Below are 23,911 nucleotides of genomic sequence, written 5' to 3'. Positions count from 1 at the left end.
ATTTCCGCCCTGCTTATGATACTCTGTGTATCACATGTGATATGTTCATATGTGAATGACAGATAATGGTGACAGTTTCACGGTCTGGATTTTTATCTAGAGATGCCTTTTGTACCGACTGTTGGTGACTCATTGACTTTGAACTCAGAGCCTCTAGCACCTTCATTTCTGCCTGAACTGCATGCCACACATCTATTTTCCTGAAAGACACATTGTGGCCTTTTGGGGTCTGTCTTAGTCAGGGTTTCTATTCCTGCACAAACATCATGACCAAGAAGCAAGTTGGGGAGGAAAGGGTTTATTCCGCTTACACTTCCACATTGCTGTTGATCACTAAAAGAGGTCAGGACTGGAACTCAAGCAGGTCAGGAAGCAGGAGCTGATGCATGGAGGGATGTTTCTTACTGACTTGCTTCCCCTGGCTTGCTCAGCCTGCTCTCTTATAGAACCCGAGAGCACCAGCCCAGGGATGGCACCACCCACAATGGGCCCTCCCCCCTTGATCACTAATCGAGAGAAATGCCTTACAGCTGGATCTCAAGGAGGCATTTCCTCACCTGAAGCTCCTTTCTCTTGATAACTTGTATCAAGTTGACACACTAAAGCAGCCAGTACAGGGTCCAAGAGCATTAGACCACCTCATTCAGTGCTTGGGATATTTGGGGATTTATAAGCAGCAAAACTCCAAAAAAAAAAAAAAAAAGAAAAACATAAAAATGGAAAGGGTATTTCCGTATTTCCAGAGAGTGTGAAATGGGAGCCTGTCTACAGTCTGAGAGCTGAAACTAGAAGCAGATCACGGCCTGGCCTGACCTCAGCTGGGACGGGCGTGCTTGTTGGGTGACTTCGCTACATACATTGTGTATGTTCACCAGTGACCACAAAGGTGAACTTGAGTATACAGATAACTTCAAGTGAGCCAGCAAAACTGCAAACTCAGAATCCGAACCACAGGAACAGACTGGATTTTCATTCAGTGTCTGCTTTAACTTCCTATCAGACTGAATCTCAGGCTGGTGTCAGCCCTGGACATAGAAGAAAAGGGTGTGCAGCAAATATAAACATTGTGTATTTTATAGGCCAATTAATTATGGACAAATTAGTGTAGAAGAGGTTTGTTTTTGTTGCTACATTTTATTTATCGCCTAAACATCATGCTGTGGTTTAATAATCAAAAGTAATTTTATCTAGCTGGGCATGTAATCCCAGCACTCCAGAGGTAGAGGCAGGAAAATCAGGAGTTCAAGGTCATCCTCACCTACATAGTTGGTTCAAGGCCAGCCTCAGTTCCATATGACTCTGTCTCAACCTTTCCCCAGCCCCAAATCTAAACACACTCATGCGGTATATCATATGTCATTGACAAAAGTGGTCTTTATTTGAGATGATAGCATTAATTCTAGAACGTAGATCTGGGTGGTAACTAGTAGAGTTATTTTCTCCTACTTTAATATATTATGTGTGCTCCAGTGAGTGCTCCCACCTACCTACTCACTACTCTTTAGAAGTTAAATGAAAAACATTCCCTGGACCAGCCTCTGCTCTGTGCGCCTCAGTGGGTCAGCTGCCTCATCTTCTCCAGTCAGTTGACAAATACAGCAGACAGAAGGACTCTGTCATCTCCTGATCCCCACAGGTATCCCAACATGATTTCAGAATTGGCTGATGAGAAACAGGGGCTAGACGAGAGTGGAAAGGCTGCACTGGCCTGCCAGGGCAAGGGTGTGGGGCTGGAGTGAGGTCTTCAGGTGGAATTCAAAGTCATAGCTCGTATATAGCAGCTTCTTGGCTAGAGTAGTGAATCAGAAGGCCCAGCTTCGAGGGGTTCTGACTGGGGTCAGAAAAAGAGCCCCCCTCAGCTCTTTCCTACTACTTAGTTACTTGAGGACATTCATCTTTGAGTCTTATTCTGTTACAAGTGTCATAAAACTAGGATTTTTCTATATCTTTATATATTGGGAAAACTGGGAGGCCACCATATTAGTAGCATGGGTGAATGTACTGGGCCGTTGTTATAATGGGTACCATCTGGTAGCCTTCTGCCTCTATGGAATGGGCTGGGCCCAGAGACTCGAGGATGCAAGGAGACCATCTGGAGATGAATAATCACTCCTGAAGTGTGGTTTCATGGGAAGTGGCATCTCTGTGTCCTTAGCAGTCGCATCCAAATCCACAGTGCCCCTCACTTAAGCAGAGGCCAGTCCTTTAATTCATTGAGTTCCACAGGAACTCTTGGGAGATGACTCCACAAACGACAACAGCTTTAGAATTTAATTGCAGAGAAGCCTTTGCAGTCAGGAACCGTAAGATCTTTCGTAAATCAATTTTCATGATTAAAGAACAGTGTTCATATGACAAACAGTCCCTGTGGATTTTTAAACAAACAACAAACATGAGTTTACAGTTGATTCACATTTTCTGAATTGTCTTTGCAGTGATTGCAGAACAGAGTTTCCTTTTCATGAACTCTTTAATATTCTGTCTTGGAGTTAAGTGGTCTTTGGGACTTGGCTTCATCATGACTTCTTGGTGTTTTCTGTCAAAAGCAAGGACAATTACAGCTTGGCTATTTTGACCATCTCAAAGGCTCCTCCATTATGCTTTTCATTAAGAGACGTAGAAGTCCCTTAGTTGGAGGACCAGGGTGTTGGCTTCAGCAGCAGAAGTAGAGAAAGTACAGGAAGCAGTGAACTGTCCTGGCCCTGCAGTGAGGAGCAAGCAGTCTACGGCCCTCCCGCCGAGCTTGCAGGGACCAGGAGTCCTGATGGCTGAGGGATTTCCCAGTTAAAGAGATTTCACAGAAAAATTAATTGCTACAGTTAGCTTTGAGTCCCAGGCAGGCTGGTCCCCCGCCCCAGAGAAGCTTAATATGTTGGTGGTAAAAACCAAGACAGGAGACGCCATTAATTCTTGCAGGGGAGGGGGGCGCAAACTACCCACCGGCCCACCACCCTAGCCCTGCAGCAGACTGGCTCCCTTTGGGGGAGAACAGCCCAGAGTCCTCTCCCAGAAGCCAAGGTCCCTTAGCAGGAGCCAGTCACACCAAGGCAGTGAAACTGAGTGAGATGAGTTGTTCCTCCGGGACTGGTGCATTGAGCCCTGAGCTGGACAGTTGTGAGGCACTGACCAGGCCACCAGTGCTGAGCTGTCTTGTTCTCACCTGTTCACTTAAATCTTGTGTCCTTATCTGTGAGATCCAGGTTTCCCCAATAGGAATCTAGGTCTATTCTAGAGCGGTGATTGCTCTCTCCAACAGTTAGTAAAAGGCCAAAGATCCTGATTAGAACTTTGTTTGCCTTGATGCTGCTATTCTGTCTGCGAAAGTATTAGGTTAAGAGTGACCTCACTCCTGGGTCTTGGGGCATCACATTTTAAAGCCATGGGGCAGAGTGCCAGTGACCCTGTTCCCCCACGCCCCGCCCCATCACTAAGGAACCATTCGTCACCAACATATTCAGTTTCCATTTTAAGTGTATAGTTAGGATACTATAGGTGAACACTTTGCCTGAAAGGGTGTGTGAGCCCTGTGGGGCCGATGGGCCTGGACCTCTCTGGAACTTTCTGCTATAGTCTGGATCTGCCACAGTGGGAGGTGCCTGACGAGTGAACACAGACAGTAAAGCTTGGAGAAAGCAGAAAGAAGCCAGCCTCTAAGTCAATTTATGGTACATGCAAATCGTGTTTTTTAAATATTTACAGAGTCCCGGGGGCATTACATCACTTTCTAGCTGTTTTGAATGTTTTCTTATGACTCAGGCCCAGTGGAGCCCAGTGAATCCACTCCTAAGAGACTCTAAGCACATGTTTATTCCGGGCCTCTCCAGAGGGAAGCCCCACCCAGAGGGAAAAGCAGTTCCAGCTCAGGCCATGTAGCAGGGAATTACTAATGTGCTGTTAGGTAGCAATCAGGTTTCCACCAGAGAATGCCATCTTTATTCAGTTCACAAATTGGCGGGAAGGTGCCAGGCATTTAGAGATGCGAACTCAAAGCAGCCTGTGGGCACAGGGCTTGTGTCTGTTTTGTGGGAATGATTTTTGAGTGACTGGACATGGACTTGTCATCAGCTTCTGTCCCAGGTGACAGAAGGGCCTCTGGGCCCTTTTGGGAAGTCATGGAAGTGCCATCGTTCATTTCCTTCATGGGGCAATGGGTTGGTAGTCTTCCAGCAGACTGACTGGAGGCAAAGCAACTGCAGCAAATTCAGCTGCAGCAAATCGGTCCCTCGAGTGCGGGTAAACCCAAGGAGACATGGCCTGGAGACTGAGGCTGTGTGACATTGATGCAGTCCTTCCTTCTCCCGGATGGATGACTTAATCCCTGTAAGTTTTCCCCCCCAGTGCCTTGTGCTGGTTGGTCAGCATCCATAATGCTGTCTCCAAGGCTAACGCCCTTGAGAAAGTGAGCTGGCCACAATGCTATTTAAAAGCAGGTAACTCTTGAGTTCCAAAGGTCCCCAGATATGTTGGCCCCCAAGTGTGCATAAAGATACATTAAAAAAAAAAAAAACTATAAAGTTTCCTCGCAGTGGTCAGAATGGAGCACCTAAGAGTGGGACCTCCGTGACTCCCTAGGGGCTCCCAGAACCCAGAGGCCACAGCAGGGGAGGGACAGACTGTAACATTCAAGTCCATATTGTCCCTGTGTGAGACTAAGGCTTGGGTATCCATCACTGTGCTTGATTTTTCTCTCCAGGAGCATCCCCATAGTGCAGGTGCTGCGGACCACAGCCCTGACCAATGCCTGTGCGGACCACTCCGACCAGCGTGTGGTGTACCTGGAGCACGTGGTAGTCCGCATCTCTATCTCACACCCACGCCGGGGCGACCTCCAGATCCACCTGATTTCACCCTCTGGAACCAAGTCTCAACTTTTGGCAAAGAGGTGAGGCCACTCTCTCCACGTTGGCTTGTGAATGGCCTATTTACTCTGGATCCTGGCAAGATCACCTGTACAGGGAAGTGGGGGGTACTCTCTGGTCTATACAGGCAGGACCCACAACCCTGAAGAGCAGGCCAGGGCCTTTGAAACAGACCTGTGAAACTTTCCGCTTCAAGAAGAATTGGGAGTTGTTGCCTGTTGGTGGGGTGGAGTTCATGTTCTGTCCCATTGCTCTTAGAAGTGCTATGAAGGTCTTGGCCATCCTATTTGGTTGTCACTTAAGCTGAGGTACCCCTAAGATTTTTTTCTTTGGGAGCACGTCCTATTCAGTTCTGGGCTGCTCCTGAGGGCCAGGTGTAGCTGCTGAAGTGCAGGGAAGGTTCCCAGGCTGGTCTCAAGCCTTCTCCTACAGAGGCTTGAGCTGGGATTCAGGTAGCGGAAGCTTCCTCAGCTCTGCAGGGTTTGTGGAAGGCTGCACTGGGCAGTTATGTCTTGAATGTCTTATGTGTAGTTAGTGCTTGGATGGGCTTAAATAGCTTTCAGGTAAATAGAGCAGAGGCATTTGTAGGAAGCAGAGGGAACCCAGGGAGAGCTAGGATATCTATTCACTCTTTCTAGCTAAGAAGAAGAGTGAAAAGTTTCACAGACAACCCAGTATTTCTAGAATTTGTGTGTGTCTCTCAGCCCTTGAGGAAGCACCTGGGACTAGGTGTACCCTGTCTGTTGTTGCCCTTATCCTGGGATTGGGATGTCAGAAGCCTGGGAGGCGGGGTATGTGGGAAATGTTCTCACTAGGTCAGACAGGATCCACCATTTTTCTTAACCACTCTGATGACTCCAATGAAATGTTGCCAGCATCACTGTCCCAAGAAGAGGGGATCTGGGCTGTGCCCTCCAGCTCTCTCTGTGGCCTCTGGGATCAGCAGCCCACAGATGGGCCTGGCCTCAGCTTTGTCCTCAGTCAACCCTAGCGCACCGGTAGCGGGTGGGATCCAGGAGTCCCTACCAGCTCCCAGCTTTCTAGCAGAAGACCAGCGTGGAGGCGTCTCTTCTCCTGAAGGTGACCTCAGCCATGCTCAGCCAAGCTCAGTCTTGCTCGACCTCTACATGGGGGGGTGGGGGGGAGGCCACCAGGGCCATCTGCCATCTGAGGGAGCCAACCAGCGAGCCGACGCTCGGTGACGCTTTGCTTCCACATTTTGAAAAATTTGTCTAAAGGTCTACATTTCTAGCATTTGCTGAAAACTTGGAAGCTCACCTCCTGGGGCCCACTTTTCTAACCTGGCTAGGGCCCAGTGGAGGGCAAGTTTGCCTTAGGATATTTGTACTGCCTGCTTCACGCTAGGCCTGGCTTTAGAGCATTAGACTTCTGACTCCTTTGTGCCCTCCTCAGAGGCAGAGCTTGCCTGAGGGGTCCTGGAGGTCTTCGAGGTGACTGGGGGCTGGGAGCAGTGTAGGCGGAGGCGATGCAGGGAACACAGGCTGGTGCGTTAGCCTAGCGAGGCAAGCTTTTAGCCCAGCCTCTGCACAGCCGGTCGGCCTCCTTCTGGGACCTAGGCCCTCGGCCTCTCTTATTCCTCATCTGGATATGCCATTCCACACACCCATAAGCATTAAGGATATTATGAGAATCAAATATAATAACATAGATTAATGTGCTTGGCTACTGCTCGTGCCCTGCTGAAATCAGTCCAGCCCTCTGGACTGTAGGAACCTTCCAGCACTTAGCACGCCCACCGCCAGCTCCGATTTCCCTCCCCTCCCACCTGTCACTCATCCTTCTCAGTCCAGGTGCTTGAGCTCGCTGCCAGCCAGTGGGTTTGTTAGGAATGCCACGGTTGCTAGCAGGGCCTGCGAGGACTTGAAAGCACTGCCCTGGGGCCACCTGGCAGTCAGGCACTCCAGTCTTGGGAGTTTGGTGTTTTGCCAAGAGTCGGTGCATGATATCAAGATTGTGGTTGGGGATCTGTTACCGTCTACCTTACTCCACATCTTCCGACCCTGCGGGCATTTCAACCCACCAGTGTTCACACTGAAAGCTGGCATTCCTAAGGGCCTCGGCGTCTACAAGACGCTCCCTGTTCAAGCTCCAGTGTGCCAGGTTCTACTTGGCTGTGTATGTAAGTCAGCCTTGACCTTGGCAGTTTCTTAGCTCTGTTCCCCTGCAAAGAAACTTCCTTGAGCATCGCCACATCGTTTCCAGTGTGCAGGGAGCCCCCAAACCCAAATGAAATAGAGCTTCCATATTCGAACTCCTGTGAACAGCATAAGGGTCCAGTCCTGAATGCAAGTTTTTAATCTTCAAGGAGAAATGCCTAATTTAAGAGGGCCGGTGTGTGTGTGTGTGTGTGTGTGTGTGTGTGTGTATGTATGCACAGCTCAGTAGCGGAGTGGCGGCCTGGCCTGCACAAGGGCTCGGGTTCACTCCCTCAGCGCTGCCAGAAAACAGAAGAAGAAATCAGTAGGTTCCTTTCTGTTTCTCTTTGAACTCTGAAAAATGGAGGAGCCTGAAGGCCCAGGGGCTTGTGGAGACCGCTGAGGGAGGACCTTTGACTTAGTGAGGGTTTCTATTGCTGTGAAACACCATGTTCAAAAAGCAAATTGGGGAGAAAAGTGTTTATTTGGCTTACACTTCCATATTGCTCTTCATCAAAGGAAGTCAGGCCAGGAACAGGAAGAGGGCAGGAACCTGGAGGCAGGAGCTGGTGCAGAGGCCATGGAGGGGTGCTGCTTTCTGCCTTGCTCCCCACGGCTTGCTCAGCCTGCTTTCTTAAATATACCAGGACCACCCACCTAGGGATGGCTCCACCCACAATGGGCTGGGCCCTTCCCTATTGATCAGTAATTGAGAAATGCCTTATAGCTGAATCTCATGGGGGCATTTCCTCAACTCATGAGTGTCCTTTCTCTCGGATGACTGTAGTTTGTGCCAAATTGACAAAGGAAACCAGCCGATACATCCTTCTAGTCTGGAAGGAAAAGGGAGGTTCATTAAAGCTCCGAAGAGTGGGCGAGCTCCACCTGAACGTGTTCCACACACGCCTTCTCCCCTCCCCAGGCCTCTCCCAGGGAAGCACAGGGATCTCCTCTATTACTGGGCCCTGGAGGTGGCCCTTCCTTCCAAATGCTAGGGAGGTTCTGTGAAATAATGGAGGTGGGACTAGCTGGAAGAGTTTGCAAACAAACAGCAAGACAGTCCTATGGCTAAGGGCCCTTGCCTACCTGAACTCAGTTCCCTAGGGCCCACATGGTAGAAGGAGAGAGCTGACCCCTACCACCAGGCGGGTGGGTCAGAGTCCTCCTTGAGCTGCCTGCTCGCACCCCTACCCCAGGCCTGGCTCCGTAGGCTGGGCCTTCGCTTCACTTTCTAACCCAGCGTTTCTAATCACAGATTACTGGATTTTTCCAATGAGGGGTTCACAAACTGGGAATTCATGACCGTCCACTGCTGGGGAGAAAAGGCCGAAGGAGAATGGACTCTGGAAGTGCAGGACATACCATCGCAGGTCCGCAACCCAGAGAAACAAGGTCAGTGGCCCTCGGCATTTCCTGACCTCTTCTATGTGTCAATACTTTATTTAAAGGTAGTGCCGCTGGTAAGCCTTTGTTTTATGGGGATAACATTCACCACCATCATCATTTTCAAGGTCAGTGACTATTAGTTGTGGTGTGCAACCATCCATCTCTCTCCAGAACATGTCACCCCTTCAGAGGCAGATGTCCCCATGCCCTCCTCGGCTCCACCCCTGCCTATCACCAGTTTACCTCTTGTTTACGAATTTTTCTATTCTGGACATTTTCTGTAAATAGAAGCACTGTACGTGGGTTCTTTCACTCGTGTTATTTTCAAGGTCACAGTATGGCATAGTGTACATCGGACTACACTGCTTTCTTGACCAAATAATACTCCACTGGACAAACATGCTATTCAGTCATTGGCTGACAGAAACACGAATTATTTTCATAATCTTTCCTTTCTGAGTTGGGCTTTCAGGACATGTACAAGGACATGGGTTTCATCTCCCTCAGTTTTATACCCTGGAGTGGAAATGCTGGGCCTCACTCTTTGCACAGTTTTGCGTTCGCCAGCGTGAGGAGGCGGGGCCTCTCCACTCCCCTGTGACACTTGCTATTTACTGTTCTTTGTGCTAAAAAACCATCCTGTGGGTGTGAAGTGGTATCTGCGGTTTTGATTTGCAATTCCCTGATGACTAAGGAAGTTAAATAGCTTTTCATATTCTTCTCATTCGTTTGTGTGCATTCTTTGGGGAGCTGTTTGTTCGAGTACTTTGCCTTTATTTTTTAAATTGGTTTCCTTGCTTTTGTGTTGTTGAGTTGTAAGAATTTTTATCACATATGTGATGTGAAAATATTTTTCTCATCCTGAGGGTGGTGACCACTTGAGCAATGGGATCCTTTGGTACACAGAACTTTGTGATGAGGTCCAGTTATCTTGTCTCTCTCTCTCTCTCTCTCTCTCTCTCTCTCTCTCTCTCTCTCTCTCTCTCTAACATTTTTTAAACATGGCTAAGTCTCCTAGCTTGCTTTCTGTTGCTGCGATAAACACACACATGATCAAATGCAGCTTGGAGAAAGAAAGGGTTTATTTGACTTACAGAGCCCATCGTAGGGAAGCCTGGGCAGGAACTCAAGGCAGGAGGAGACAGAAACTGAAAGAGAAGCCACGGAGGAGGGCTGCTTTCTGGCCTGTTCCTGATGGCTTCCTCAGTTACCTTTCTAATACAGTCCAGGCCCACTTGCCCACTCATCCAAGGACAGGACAGCCTATAATGGGCTGGGCCCACCCATATCAGTTAACAATCAAAAAACCCCTCACACACACACACACACACACACACACACACACACACACGATGCCCACTGGCCAGGTTCATTAGAGGCTATTACTTCCATGAGGCTCTTTCTTCCTGGATAACTCTCCTTGTGTCAAGTTGAAACCAGCACACTTACATAGTATATGGTGGTTTGAATGTAATTGGCCTCTGTAGGCCCATCGGCAGTGGCATTAGTTGGTGAGGTCTTGTTTAGAGGAAATGTGGCCTTGCTGGGCAAGTGTGTGACTGTGACGGTAGACTTTGAGGTCTCATATTCTCAAGCACGCCCAGTGTGGCCCACAGTCTCCTTCTGCTGCCCATGAATCAGTTACCTCTGCAGCACCGTGTCTGCCTGTAAACCGCCATGCTTCCCATCGCAACAATAATGGACTGAACCTCTGAAAGGAACTATAAGCCAGCCCCAATCAAATGTTCTTTCATAAGAGTTGCCATGGTCATGGTGTCTCTTCATAGCGATAAAACCCCAACCAAGACACAGTGTCACAGAGATTTATCCCTATGTTCTCTTTAAGGATGTTGTAGCTTTGGCTCTTTAATTTGGATATTGGAACCATTTTAACTAATTGTGGTGGTTGGAATGAGAATGTCCTGTGAGCTCATGTGCTTGATTGAATACCTGGGCCCTGGCTGGTGGAACTTTCTGAGAAGGATTCAGAGGTTTGGCCTTGCTGAAGGAGGTGTGTCAGGGGGAGGGGGACTTTGAGGTTTCCAATGCCCATGCCATCCCCAGCTATCTTCCACTCTGCTGGTGCTTGTGAAATAAGCCTTCAGCGGCTGTTCCAGCGCCCTGCCAGCGCCGACCTGCCTGCCTGCTCTCATGCTCCCCGCCATGATGGTCTAACCTTCTGAAACTATAACCCCCCCATATTAAACACTTTCCTTTATAAGCTGCCTTGGTCATGGTGTTTTATCACAGCAATAAAATATAACTAAGAGACTAAAGTATATGCCTTGAGAAGAGGAGCCAAAGTCATCCTTCTGCATAAGGCTATTTCTTTTCCAAGTGCCATGTATTGAAAGTAATATTCTTTCTCCATCACATGACCCAGGTACTGCTGTCAGAAGCCACTGACAGTAGGGGCAAGGATTTAGTTCTGGGCTCTCAATAGTCTTGTATTGCACAGCTTCATAAATCCAGTCTTCCAACTTTGTTATTTTTTAAAATTGTTTTGGCTATTTTGAATTCCTTCTAAATGTATGTGGCTTTCAGGATGGCCCTGTGAATCTCTTTTCTTTTCTTTTCTTTGGATTCTTTTTTCTTTTTTCTTTTTTTCAAGACAGGGTGTCTCTGTGTAGCCCTGGCTGGTCTGGAACTCAACTCTGAGGACCAGGCTGGTCTTGAACTCGGAAATCCTCCTGCCTCTGCCTCCCAAGCACTGGGATTAAAGGCGTGTGCCACCACTGCCCAGCGGATGCTTTTCTTTTGATTGGCTTTATCTCGTAGGTTTTGCTTGCGGTTTTCAGAATGCCTGCTTTGTGCTGCCTACTCTTAATACTTACAAAGTGTCTTGTTCTTTCAGGTGCTATTCTAAGTAAAATGACTTTTCTTATTTAAATTTATATTTTTATTTTATGTGTATGAGTGTTTTGCCTGGGCCACAGTTGCATCCTTGGTGGCTGTGAAAGTCAGAAGAGGGCATCAGATCCCCTGGATCTGGAGGGTACAGATGGTTGCAAGCCACTGTGGGGGTGATAGGAATTGAGCCCAGGTCCTCTGGAAGAGCAGCTAGTGATCCGAACCACCAAACTCTCTCTACAGACTTTGTTTTTCTTCCTTCCTTCCTTCCTTCCTTCCTTCCTTCCTTCCTTCCTTCCTTCCTTCCTTCCTTCCTTCCTTCCTTCCTTCGATTTACTTTTTTTTATTTTTTTATTTTTTTTCGAGACAGGGTTTCTCTGTATAGCCCTGGCTGTCCTGGAACTCACTCTGTAGACCAGACTAGCCTCGAACTCAGAAATCTGCCTTCCTCTGCCTCCCAGGGTGCTGGGATTACAGGCATGCGCTACCACCGCCCAGCTTAAGATTTACTTTTATTTATGCATACGTGTATGTGTGTATAGTTTACTGTGAGCGCTTGCCATGCGCACTGAGGTACCCAAAGAGGCCAGAAGAGGGCGTCAGATCCTCTGGAGCAGGAGTTGCAGGCCACTGTGAGGCTCTGATGGAAGTGTTAAGAGCTGAGCTCTGGCTCTTAGAAAAAGCAGCAAGTGCTTTTAATTACTGAGCCTTCTTCTTTCCAGCCCCTGGAATTTTTCCCTTAATTTTTGTTTTGCACGATTCATGTCTCTGATCATTTTTATACCTCTCCATAACTCCCTCTAGTTAATAATTTATGTAACAAATATTTATTGACTAGCTACTATGGAACAGACATTGATCTAGGCTATGGAGTTAGACCATAAAAGAAAGCTGGGGTAATCATCACACCTCGTAGTCAGCCACAGAGGCCAGTAAACTTTCCGTGGGTCTCCGGATCCATAGTCCAATACACAGGCTAGGCTGGGGCCTTCCTTAGCGTGTGCACTCGCGTGCGGAACAGGCTCCCTGGGGACTGCTTTCACTGCTCTGCTGCTGTTAAGGAACACTGCTGTCGCCGGGCAGTGGTGGCACACGCCTGTAATCCCAGCACTCTGGGAGGCAGAGGCAGGAGGATTTCTGAGTTCGAGGCCAGCCTGGTCTACAGAGTGAGTTCCAGGACAGCCAGGGCAACACAGAGAAACCCTGTCTCGAAAAAAACCAAATCAAAAAAAAAAAAAAAGAGTTAAAAAAAGGAACACTGCTGTCCCCTTCCTATGAAGAATCATACCTTCAGTCTTAGTTTGGATTTTATTGCTGTGAAGAGACACCATGACCAAGGTTCTTCTTATAAACGTTTAACTGGGGCTGGCTTACAGCTTCAGAGGTTCAGTCCATTGTCATCATGGTGGTAAGTGTGGCGCCGTGCAGGCAGGCTCGGTGTTAGCAGTGTGGTGGCGTGCAGGCAGGCACTGTGTTAGGAGTGTGGCGGCGTGCAGGCAGGCTCGGTGTTAGGAGCTTCTGCAGCTTTATCTGCAGGCAGCCATGAGGAGACTGTCTTCCACATTGGGCGGAGCTTGAGCGCTAAGCTTTTAAAGCCCACCCACCTCACGACACACTTCCTCCCACAAGGCCACACCCATCCCAGCAAGGCCATACTTCCTATATGCCACTTCCCATGAGCCGAGCACATTCAAACTGCCACACCTTCCCTCAGTCGAATGTCTAATAGCCTCTTCCCTCAATTCACTTCCAGTCCTTACAAAGTAGATCTTCTAGGGTGTTGTGATGTTGCTTTATGAGAGTAGGGGCAGTGGTTTGTTTTAACCCAAAAGGTTTACTTTAAATGAACAAGTCATCTGTAAGAATTCTCTCAAATTCACCTCCAGACTTTAACTATTATAAGAAAAGATCGATAAACTCTAAAAATATGAAAGCATAAAATTTTGATAGCATTTCCCATTTTCATAGCAGAGGCTCTTAAGTTGTTTCTTTCATAACCCCCAAAGCTTGTGGACGGAGCATTGAAACTTGAGGTTGCTTTTCTGTGCCAGCCACCCAGTCAGGCATACACCACTCTGGTACCTCAGAGTTCCTGGGCCTGTGTCATCTCACTTGCCTATGAGGCTGGTGCTGTGAGCAGAAGCATATGGAGGCCGATGGCACATCTCTTCACCTCTGTAGGCCACAGCCATTGCTCTGTGTCGTGAGCTAGGGCAGGTAAGACAACCTTTGCTGACCCCTGCGGCACTGTCTCCTAGTTCGTGTTCCTCACTCTGTCCTCATTAACTTTTCAAAATGAGTCTGAGCCTCTTTAACAGGGCGCCATTGTCTTAGTTAGGTTTCTATTGCTGTGATAAAAACTGTAATTGAGGGGCCGGTGAGATGGCTCAGGGGTTAAGAGCACCGACTGCTCTTCTGAAGGTCCTGAGTTCAAACCCCAACAACCACATGGTGGCTCACAACCATCTGTAATGAGATCTGACACCCTCTTCTGGAGTGTCTGAAGACAGCTACAGTGTAAATTACATACAATAAATTTTTTTAAAAAATGTAATTGCAAGCATGGGAGGGAAAAGTTTATTTCATCCTACTTTAGATCACACTTGGTCAGGGAAGTCAGGTGGGGAGCTGAATGCAGAGCCTGTGGAGGAACACTGGTCCCTGGTTTGCTCCCCATGGCTTGCCTAGCCTGCTTTCTTATATAGCCCAGAACCATCTTCCCAGGGATGGTACCACCCACTGTGAGCTGTTCCCTCCCAGGTCTACCAGCAATCAAGAAAATGCACTAAAGACTTACCTGCGGGCAGTGTGATGGAGGCATTTTCTCAGTTGAGGGTTGTCTTCCTGGATATGTCTAGGTTTGTGTCAGGTTGACATAAAAACTGCACAGCCCTTCTCGGCCACGAGGTCACCCCCTGTAGTGGTCACATGGTATAGTGGTTAAAACTATATGGAATCTAGCCTCCTGTTGACGCCTACCACCTCTGGACTGTGGAGATAGCTCAGGAAATACAGTGCTGGCTGTGCAAGCATGAGGAACCTCAGCTCCCACATCAAAGCCAAGCACTGTGACGCATGTCCGTGATCCCATTGATGGGGACACTGTGACGGGAAGATGCGGGAGGTTTGCTGGTCAGCCATCCTGGCTGAATTGGTGAGCTCTAGGTTCAGTCCTATTTCAAACAATAGAATGATTGTGGGAGACACCCACCATTAACCTTTGGCCTTTGAACACACACATGTGAACGTGTACACATACCACACGCATGACGTCTGTCAGTATAAACCGGATGCTGAGAGCGGGGCTGGGCTCACGTCTTCTGGAAGCGCTTGCCCTGCATGGCTGCAGTGAACCCTCACTTCAGAGGCTGAGGCAACTCCTGTGAGTCTCTCGTGGTGCTGCTCCCTCTCCTTCACATCCCCCAGCATGCTTCCGAGTTCCCTGATGGTCAGCTCTGCCAAGGGACCTCATCCAGTGCCGCTCAGTGCCAGGGCAGACCATAATACTTGATACCGAAGCCCGACTCTCCCTGGCCCTCCCCATCCCGGGCTCTGCAGTAGCCTCCTGAGCTCAGCACCTGGAGTCTGTCAGGCCCTGTGCTCCAAGCGTCTCAGTCAGAACTCCTGAGCAGCTGCTTCTTGTGTCCCCCAGAGCATCAGCAGCCTCTCCATCAGCTTGCTTACTCTTCCCAAATCCCAGAGTTCCCCTTCCTTCTCTCTCCTCTCTCATCTGCTGTTACAGCAGTGCTTCTCAACCTGAGGGTCGCAGCCCCTTTAGTGGGGGGGCCTGAACAGCTCTTTCATAGGCGTTGCCTAAGACCATCAGACGACAATTCATAACAGTAGCAAAATTACAGTTGTGAAGTAGCAATGAAAATTTATGGTTGGGGTCCATACAGCATGGGGAACTGTATTAAAGGGCCCGGGCATTAGGAAGGTTGTGAACACTGTTCTACAGGTGTCAGCATAACCACCCCCCCCCAACCTACCTTCTGCACACTCACCTCCCTTGGACTTTCTGCCCTGCATGTCTTAGTGACACAGCCACTCACACAGAAGCCACTGAGCCCACAGATGGCCACACGCCTGCTGGCGTCTCTTGGCTTTCGACAGCTCTCACTCTGAGCGATGCAAACTCTTAGTGAGCAGCCCTTCCCAGCAGGTTCTTTGCTCTGACCGCTTTGCTCTCCCCTAACGTGATTGGTCCAGGCCACCACAGGCTCCGGGGATGCTCCCTCCACTCAGCTGCCTATAGATGTAGCTCAGACAGGCCTCCTGCAGAGGTCTCATCATGGTCCTACCCATGGTTCCTGCTATAAAAGCAGGTTGAGGACAGTAATAAGGAGGAATGAAAATTGGTTCAGATTCTTACACACATCACCCAGTAGACGACATTTGATTTTTAGCACCGACAGACACATACAAAATGAAATGTCTTCGTGTGATATACAGATTATCAAATTTCAAAAGCCGATGCTGGCCTTTCAGTTTACGAGAAGAAAGCCAGCGTGAAGGAAGACTGATCAGTGTGGGAAACAAGCTGTAGGCTGATTTGAATAGGTATGAAAATAAAACCTCAGACATAACGAGTGAACTACATCAATTTCTCCTCAGAATCGTGCTCGCTCCAGGAACACAGCCTTTGTTCCTCACAGCACACAGACTGGGAGAGGATGCTGGGCAGAGCAGACCTGAGCTCATTTCCTGGGGGCACCGAGGCACTGAGCAAAGTCCCCACGCAGGAGGCTGCAGGCCATTGGATAGCAAAAAGCACACAGGAGACAGATGGGGGAGATGACCATTGTGAATAGTGCTTGCAGGGGCACTCGGGGGCAGGCTTTCATATGGATGTATATGGTTATTTCTCTTCATTAGAAACCAGGGAGTAGAACTGGCAAGTCATAGGTAACTCCATATTTATCATGTCAAGGCCCAGCCCAACTGTAACACCATTGGCTGTACCATGTCACACACCACCAGCAATGCATGAGAAGCCCAGAGCAGGGCAGGGTAGCTTTGGAGAGCCTCGCAAGCCTTGTGAAAGAGATGTTTGAGTGATCGAAGATGGAGTGAACTGCATAAACACTCTACGGAAAGGACATGGCAGGCCAAAGGTGTTGTCAGGTGCAAAGGTCCTGGGGCATTTGCCAGGGCATCCCCAGACCCACATACAACAGAGAGGGTGTAAAGCTACAGAATGCGACATGGGCACTTGGAGCCAGTCTGCACCACTATATAGGCCATTACACAGTTGTTTTAAATCCAACAAGCCCAGATCTGAACTTCTGTGTTGATAGGTTGTCGGTTCAGTTCAAATAGACTGAAATGGGAGAGAGACGAGAACTTGGAGGTCAGTTAGGAGGTCACTGCAGTAAGAGATGATGGTAACTCAGACCCAACGGTAGCATTGGAGGTCGGCAGAGCAATCTGTTTGGAAAGAGGAAGGATTTGCTACTTCAAGGGGAAAGTGGACTGACGATTCCGGGTTTTGTCCTGCTTTGAAGAGAGTGGTGCTGGCCTTTCCTAAAGCTGGGATGTTGTGGAGTCGGTGGTGTTTCAGAGGTCAAGAGCTCCTTTGAGGAGGGTCAAGGTAAAGACCCTCTAAGTCCAGGTAGAGGTGCAGACCTGGAGAGCAGGGCAGGGCAGGCTGGAGGTTACACATTCCCTGTGTGTATGTCAGCTCTCTAGGGTTTATAGATGGTGGGTGATCTACTATTTACACAACTACCATTAACATCCTTTGGAAGTGTCTGAGTGGTGTGCTGAGTGGGCACTGGCATGCGGTTAGCTTCCATGTTTCCATAGCACAGGTACACAGGTCGCAGTCACAAGCCTTGCATACACGTTGATACCCATCCAGGGACTGCTAGTCCATGACCTGATTCCTGCTTATAGACCAGCCAGTCCTCACCTTCTTGTCCCTTGGTCTGGGGACACCATGATGGATACACCATAGATGCAGTTATATCAGTACAGTTAAAACTGTGCACAGTCACAATGTGCCCAGATGCCCTACAAGCTACAGAGAGCATATGGTTACTGGGTAGAGAACAGTCCCCAGACTGGCCCCACATTCTGTCTTGAAATGAGTTGGTCTCAAAGCTTAAGCAAGTTTAGCTTCTAGGCCTTTGTACACAGATAGCATGGGAGAGAGCAGAGTAGGATTCATGAATGCTTCTAGCACTGACCTGTGATTTACTAGGGCGTGGCAGGTGGGGACTCGTCAGTCCGTTATCACAGAGAGCCCGAATGCCCCTGTAGGGGCTTCTGGATTGGGATTTACTCTGCACAGGTTCTCCCCGCTACTCCGCATGGGCTTCGCCAGAGAAGGCCTGTGAGTGAGGCCTTCAAGTACTTCCTTCTGGGCCTTCTCCGAGTCACACTCAGTCAGGCCTGTCACCGGCCAGCCCTCCATCCTGCTCTGTCTGCCTCTGGTCTCTCCTCGTCTCTCCACAGGAGGAGCCCATTGACTGCAGTGGTAGCTGAGCCTCCCTGTGATCCCACTGGCCTTGCTGCATGCAAGGATGGGCCTCTGAACTGAGTGCTGTGGCCTTCCAGAGTGCGTGCAGGGTCAAGCGGTGTCCACAGGCAAAAAACTGGGACAGAGGGACTCTGATAGAAGCAAGGTGAACCTCTCCTTGGCTGGTATGGGTGCCAAACACATCTGAAATCCATCTAGGATAAGTCCCCTCCACTGCCAAATCAGGACGTTCTGTGTGTGCTGTTCTTTAGTCATCCTATGAGTGACTAAAGCAGTTCCCTTACTTGACAGCTGCCTCACAGATGTTCAGGGACTCTGACACACCATCCCTGCCTCTGAGGAGCAGGCTAATCAGGAAAGGTTCAGTTTTGAGTAATACCATGTGTAAGGCCCCAAGGGCCACCCCAGAGTCAGGGGGAGCCCTGGAATTTAACAGAACAAGCAGTGACTTCTGGCTGAGGAAACAAGGGAGGGCCCACTCTAAGGCTTGCCGTGCACATGTGGCTCAGTGGTGTACTCCTACTACATGCATCGCTGTCACATAGTAGGGACAGGGAGAGAGGTGACTTCTCACATCTGGTGTGCTGTGTAAGGCAGGATTGTCAACACTGGAAAATACAAGTCTCTTGGATGGTATCTACTATGAGCACAGTCTGGGAAGGTGACACCATGATTCTAGGAGTTAGAGCCCAGGAGAGTCGAAGCCCATTGGCATTGCTGGGGTCTGATGCTCTGCTCATGGTATTTGTGTGGGGGGTGAATTGGTCCCCATTGGAAGATGGGTGGTGTGCCTTGGGAGGTGAGGTCTCCCCTGGCTGCCAGGACGGGCATGATTCAGCAAACCCAGGAAGGAAGCACTCAGCTCTCAACAGGGGTCTTGAGACCCTGTTAGGAGGGCAAGTGCCTCTGGTCTGTGCTCGCTTTAGTCTTCTGCTAGTGTCCGAGTCTCTGCAACTTAATGAAGAGGGAAGGAAAGAAGGAAGGGAGAGAAGGAAATGTGGCGGCGTGGGGGAGAGAGGAGCTCAGGTTTAATGATATGCTGGGTAAAAGTACTTGAGAAATCTCAGCTAAGAACTGGGGTTTATTAAGTTATTAAGTCATCTGTGCCAATTGAGCGGAGTACTTACCCTGTTGTACTGAACTTGCTCGGCTTATATAACTAGTTTTAAAGCTGCCTTCTAAACCCCAGTGGAGATGAGCCATCCACCTCCGCTTTGGTTCCGAAAACCAGGAAGGGGCATTGCCTCTCCCCGAAAGGCTGTCCTGCAGAAGGCTGTCTTAGGATGGACGGTACGGCAGGTCTCATCCCAGTACACCACAGCTTTGGTTAGCTTGTCTTTATAGGACGCAATGCTGGATCTGAGGACTCCAGGACCACGCCCCTCAGGACAGGGCTTCTGCAAGTGGAGGCCTTGCTTCCATACAGTGAGCCCAGAGACCTGGAGCTGCAGTCCTGTGCGGCCAGAGCAGGGTGAGCGTCTCCTCATGCACAGACCTCTCTCAGGGCATCTGGCTTCATTTTCATCTGTTTCTATCCAGAATGGTCGCAAGCGAAGGCCAGGCACCAAGTGTAGGGAGGCTTCAGTTCTCAGAAAAGACGTGTTTCACCCTCCAGGGCACAGAGACCTGGGACTAGCTCTCCAGCCCTGACACTGGGCCTCTCTTGTATGCTGGGGCTATGTAAGAGGTGGTGGCCCAGGCTGCTACTGAAAGGAAGTGTAGTCCTTTCCCAGCCTTCTCACCTCAGAGCCCCAAGTGGACATCACGCCTAGGTCGCTAGATAGTGCCCTGCATCCACCTAAAGTCAAGTCAGGCTGCCTCCCCAGGCGCATGCTCCATCAACACCCTGTGGCTAAGGAAGGGTCCAGCACCTCCATATGACCTGGAACTCCTGGGCTCCCCTGTATAGGTGAAGTGTGAGTCTTCCTACCCAGATGCTAGGCTTGGCTTCAAGAAGACCTAGAGTGGTCTTGGCTTGTTGTATCTCTCATGTCTTCAGCATGCGCCTTGAATACAAGCCTTTCTCATTCCAGGGATGGGTACAGGGCAGGGGCATGCACCCTCATTCTTTGCTTCCATGTATAATTTATACTCTCTAGTATAAATGTTCCAGCTCAGTGCCTGGCAGGGAGGGGGTTCTGTCTGTGCAGAACTCCCACTGTATTGGTATCTCCAGCCCTTGCTTGCAACCAGAGCGTGTCTCCTAGTTATGTCCCTTGCCCTGGGAGCTGTGAGATCGGCATTAGGAGGAGCAGATGAAGCTTGCCTTTCAATGCCTCCCTGTAATGAGACCCATGCATCTCATTCCATGACTCTCTTAGCCCAACGCTTGGCATTCGCATAGTAACAAATAGACAGAGACCATTGAAGAAGCTGTAAAAAATTCCATTAGTCTCTTGAATGCTGACATTCATTCATCTTTTTTCTAACTAAGACTTCTCATTTCACTCTTCTTCCCTATTTCCAGTCGACCTTCAATACACCATACACACACACACACACACACACACACACACACACACAAACACACACCTTATGTGCTATTTTTCATGCACTCAGCAGCATTAAGATGATAATTCACATGTGTGTATTTTTCACTTGGCACTGGCACATTTGACCTCATTATTGAAATCTGTGTGGAATCAGAGGGTCTTAAGTAGTCATAGATGTTCAGGCCTATGATTCCTGAGATGCCTGAGGCAGGAGGATCACAAATTGAAGGCCTGCTTGGGCTATAGGACAAATTCACAGCCTATCCTGTCAGTTTAAAAAGAAAGCTTGGACTACATCTCTGTGACAGGACAGTGGCTTAGCACGTATGAAGCCCCAGGTGCTCAGGCTTAGTCCCCGGAACCACAACATGAATAATAAATATTTTTGTTGCTGGGGTTAATATCCAAAATGTTCATAAGTGAAATATTTCTGTGTCTTGGATTTTTTAAAAAGATTTATTTGTTTATTTATTTATTTCGTGTATATGAATACATTGTCACTGACTTCAGACACACGAGAAGAGGGCATCAGATGGTTGTGAGCCACCATGCAGTTACTGGGAATTGAACTCAGGACCTCTGGAAGAGCAGTCAGTGTTCTTAACTGCTGAGCCATCTCTCCAGCCCTTTTCTTTCTTTCTTTTTTTATTTTAAAGATTTATTTATTTTATGTATATGAGTACACTGTAGCTGTCTTCAGACACACCAGAAAAGGACATCAGATCCCATCACAGATAGATGATTGTGAGCTACCATGTGGTTGCTGGGAATTGAACTTAAGACCTGTGGAAGAGCAGTCAGTGCTCTTCACCACTGAGACACCTCTCTAACCCCTTAGATTTTTAAGAATATATACCAGGGGACATAGCATAGAAAAGCCGGAAACAAAAGGTCAAAGCAGACTTCACACAATGCAGGTGTTGCTGTGACCATGAGAGGGGGGTGTGGGTGCCTATTGTACATTTTCTCCCCACTTTGTATTTATTTGAGAATTTCTATAGTGCAATCAACTGTTCCATTGCCATCCAGATTTTTAATCTTTACAGGGTCCATTTGTCAGTTCTTGGGTTTCTGAACCATTTGAAGCCTTCTTTTCTGCTTCTGTTGTGACCTGGTTTCCGTTTCCTTCCAATGGCTGTGAAGTTTCCTGTTTAAGGCCTCCACTCCATCATAACTGATTTTTATTCAGAGTAAGAGATAGGGATCTAGTTTTATTCCTCTACGTGTGGATACCCAGTCATCTCTGCATCGGTAGAAGAGGCCATCTTTCTTCCATGTCAGGAAGCTGGACCTGCACAGGCTTGTGCCTGGGCCCCAGTGTCAGTCCATCGCTCAGCGTCTCTGCTTCTGTGCCGCCATGCTGGCTTTCTTATGAGAGCTCTGTAGAATAACTGGAGACTGGGTGTGGTGGTGTGACACCTTTGTACTTTTTGCTCAAGAAGACTTTGGCTCTTCGGGGTCTTTGTTCTTCTATATGAATTTTAGGATTGGTTCTATTTATGTAAAAGAACAGCATTAAAATGTTAATGAGTATTGTAGTGAGTCTGTAAATCGCTTTTGATAATACTGTTTTCACAGTATTCTGTCAATCCATGAGTATGGGGGTCTATCTTCTAGTGTCTTCTCTTTATGACTCATGTGGTGTATGTGTGTGTGTGTGTGTGTGTATGTGTGGTCTAACCAAAATAATTAAGGAAGAGTTCAACAATTTGAGGGGGGTCATGTGAGGAGTTTTAGGGGAGGTGGTATAAATATAATCGCCATGTATAAGAGCTGAAGAAAAGTTAATATTTAATACATTGCTTCATTGTGGAAGTCTTTCACTTCCCTTGGTTGGCTCTATTCCAAAGGTTGCTAGGCTACTCGGAATGGTATTTCGTGGCTCCTTTTTCGATTTGTTCATTGCTGGCATGTAGGAAGTCTTACATTTTTATGTATTGACTTTATGCTGCTCCCCCAATAGACTTGTCCATCAATTTTAAGACCATTCTGGTGGAATCTGTAAGGTCTCTTATGTACAAGATCATATCATCTGCAGAGAATGATACTTTGACCTCGTCCTTTCCTATTTGTATCCTTTTATTATCTTCATACTGCCTCAGATAAGACTTCAAGAACTATATTAAGTTAGGATGGAGAATGGACACACACACACACACACACACACCACCTTGTCTCATTCCTGACATCTCTGGAAATGCTTTGAATTTTTCCCCCATTTGGTGTAATGCTGGCTACAGCTATGCCGTGTGTCTCCTTCATTATGTTCAGATGTGTTGCCATGTCACCAGTCTCTTTAGAGGTTTTTTTTTTTTTGTAATCATAAAAGGATAGTAAACTTAGTACAAGGCCTTTTCTATATCTGCTGCTGCTGCTGCTGCTGCTGCTGCTGCAACTTCTTTAGTCTTAATAATCTTTAAGTCTATTTGTTGGTTGCATTCATTGGTTTCTGTATGTTGAACTAGCCTTGCATGCATGGGATGGAGCGAATTTGATCACAGTGAATAATCTTTTATATTTCTTGAATTGTGTTTGCACCTATTTTACTGAATATTTTCCATCTATGCTTTTTCAGAAAGGTTGGATTATAATTTTTGTTTTTATCGTTGTCTTTTTACCTGAGTTCAAGTCTTGGTATGATGATGGCTTTGGAAAGACACTTTAGTAGTGATCGTCCCTATCCGCTTGGAATAAGGTGAGAAGTAAGGTTTTTAGTTCTTCAAGGAGCTGCAGAATCCAGCAGCGACTCCGTCTGGGTTTGGGATTTTTCAACTGGGAGTCTTTTCATTATTTCTTCCCTTGTCATGGTTCTCTCTAAAGCTTTTCTCATGGTATAATTTTGTAGATCGTTTGTGTCTAGAAATTCATCCATTTCTTTTAGATTTTGGTGGTTTGAATATGCTTGGCCCAGGGAGTGGCACCATTAGGAGGTGTGGCCTTGTTGGAGGAAGTGTATTACCATGGGGTGGGCTTTGAGACCCTCCAAGATGCCTGGAAGGGCCAGTCTTCTCCTGGCTGCCTTGGTCCTGGTGTCTCTTTACAGCAATGGGAACCCTAACTGAGACATACGCTTTCTGGTTTACTGGAATGTGTGTTTGCAAAGTGTGCCCTAATGATTATCTGCATTGCTGTTGCAGTATCTGCCTTCTCATCACTAATTTTAATTTGGGTCTTCTTTTTCTTCGGTATTATTTAGGTAAGAATTTTTCAATCTTAGTTATCTTTTCTAAGAACAAACTCTTTGTTTAATTCTTTTTTTTGTATTTTAAAATTTCCATTAATTTCTGTCTTGACCTTCATTATCTCTTTACATCCTCCTACTTAGGGTTTGGCTTGTTCTTGTTCTTCTAGAATCCTGAGGTGCATCATTAAGTTATTTATCTGAGATCTCTCTGGATTTTTTAATGGAAGCCCTCTTAGCTGCAGACTTCCCTTTTCAACCTGTTTTCATTGTGTGCCAGGGGTTCTGAGGTGTTATGTCTTCTCCTATGACTATAAGGGATTTTTCTCCTTCTCTTATACTTTCTTTGATAGCCCATTCATCATTCAATGAGGTATTTTATTGTTCATTCTTCATGACTTTATGTTCTATAGTTTATCTTACTATGGATTTTCAGTTTGTTTCATGGCGGCACCCTAGAATATAAGAAATCATTTCCGTTTCCTTTCATTTGTTGAAGCATACTT

The 23,911-nt window shown here is 47.7% G+C and overlaps 1 protein-coding gene across 3 annotated transcripts in view; it reads left to right on the top strand.

The window, feature by feature from the left end:
* Pcsk6 (proprotein convertase subtilisin/kexin type 6) overlaps positions 1-23,911 on the top strand; it is a 191,113-nt gene that overhangs the window by 114,886 nt on the left and 52,316 nt on the right. For 2 of the 3 annotated variants that reach the window (XM_052161235.1, XM_052161242.1), the window contains exons 12-13: positions 4,694-4,882; positions 8,271-8,407. In XM_052161235.1, coding sequence (XP_052017195.1) covers positions 4,694-4,882; positions 8,271-8,407 — 326 coding nt within the window. Of the gene's footprint in view, positions 1-4,693; positions 4,883-8,270; positions 8,408-23,911 lie in introns of those variants that run through there. The other variant, XR_007973956.1, reaches the window with a different exon arrangement.

The sequence above is a fragment of the Apodemus sylvaticus genome, chromosome 1 (assembly GCF_947179515.1).
Source record: "Apodemus sylvaticus chromosome 1, mApoSyl1.1, whole genome shotgun sequence".
NCBI lineage: Eukaryota > Metazoa > Chordata > Mammalia > Rodentia > Muridae > Apodemus > Apodemus sylvaticus.
This window is presented reverse-complemented; position numbering and strand designations above follow the sequence as displayed.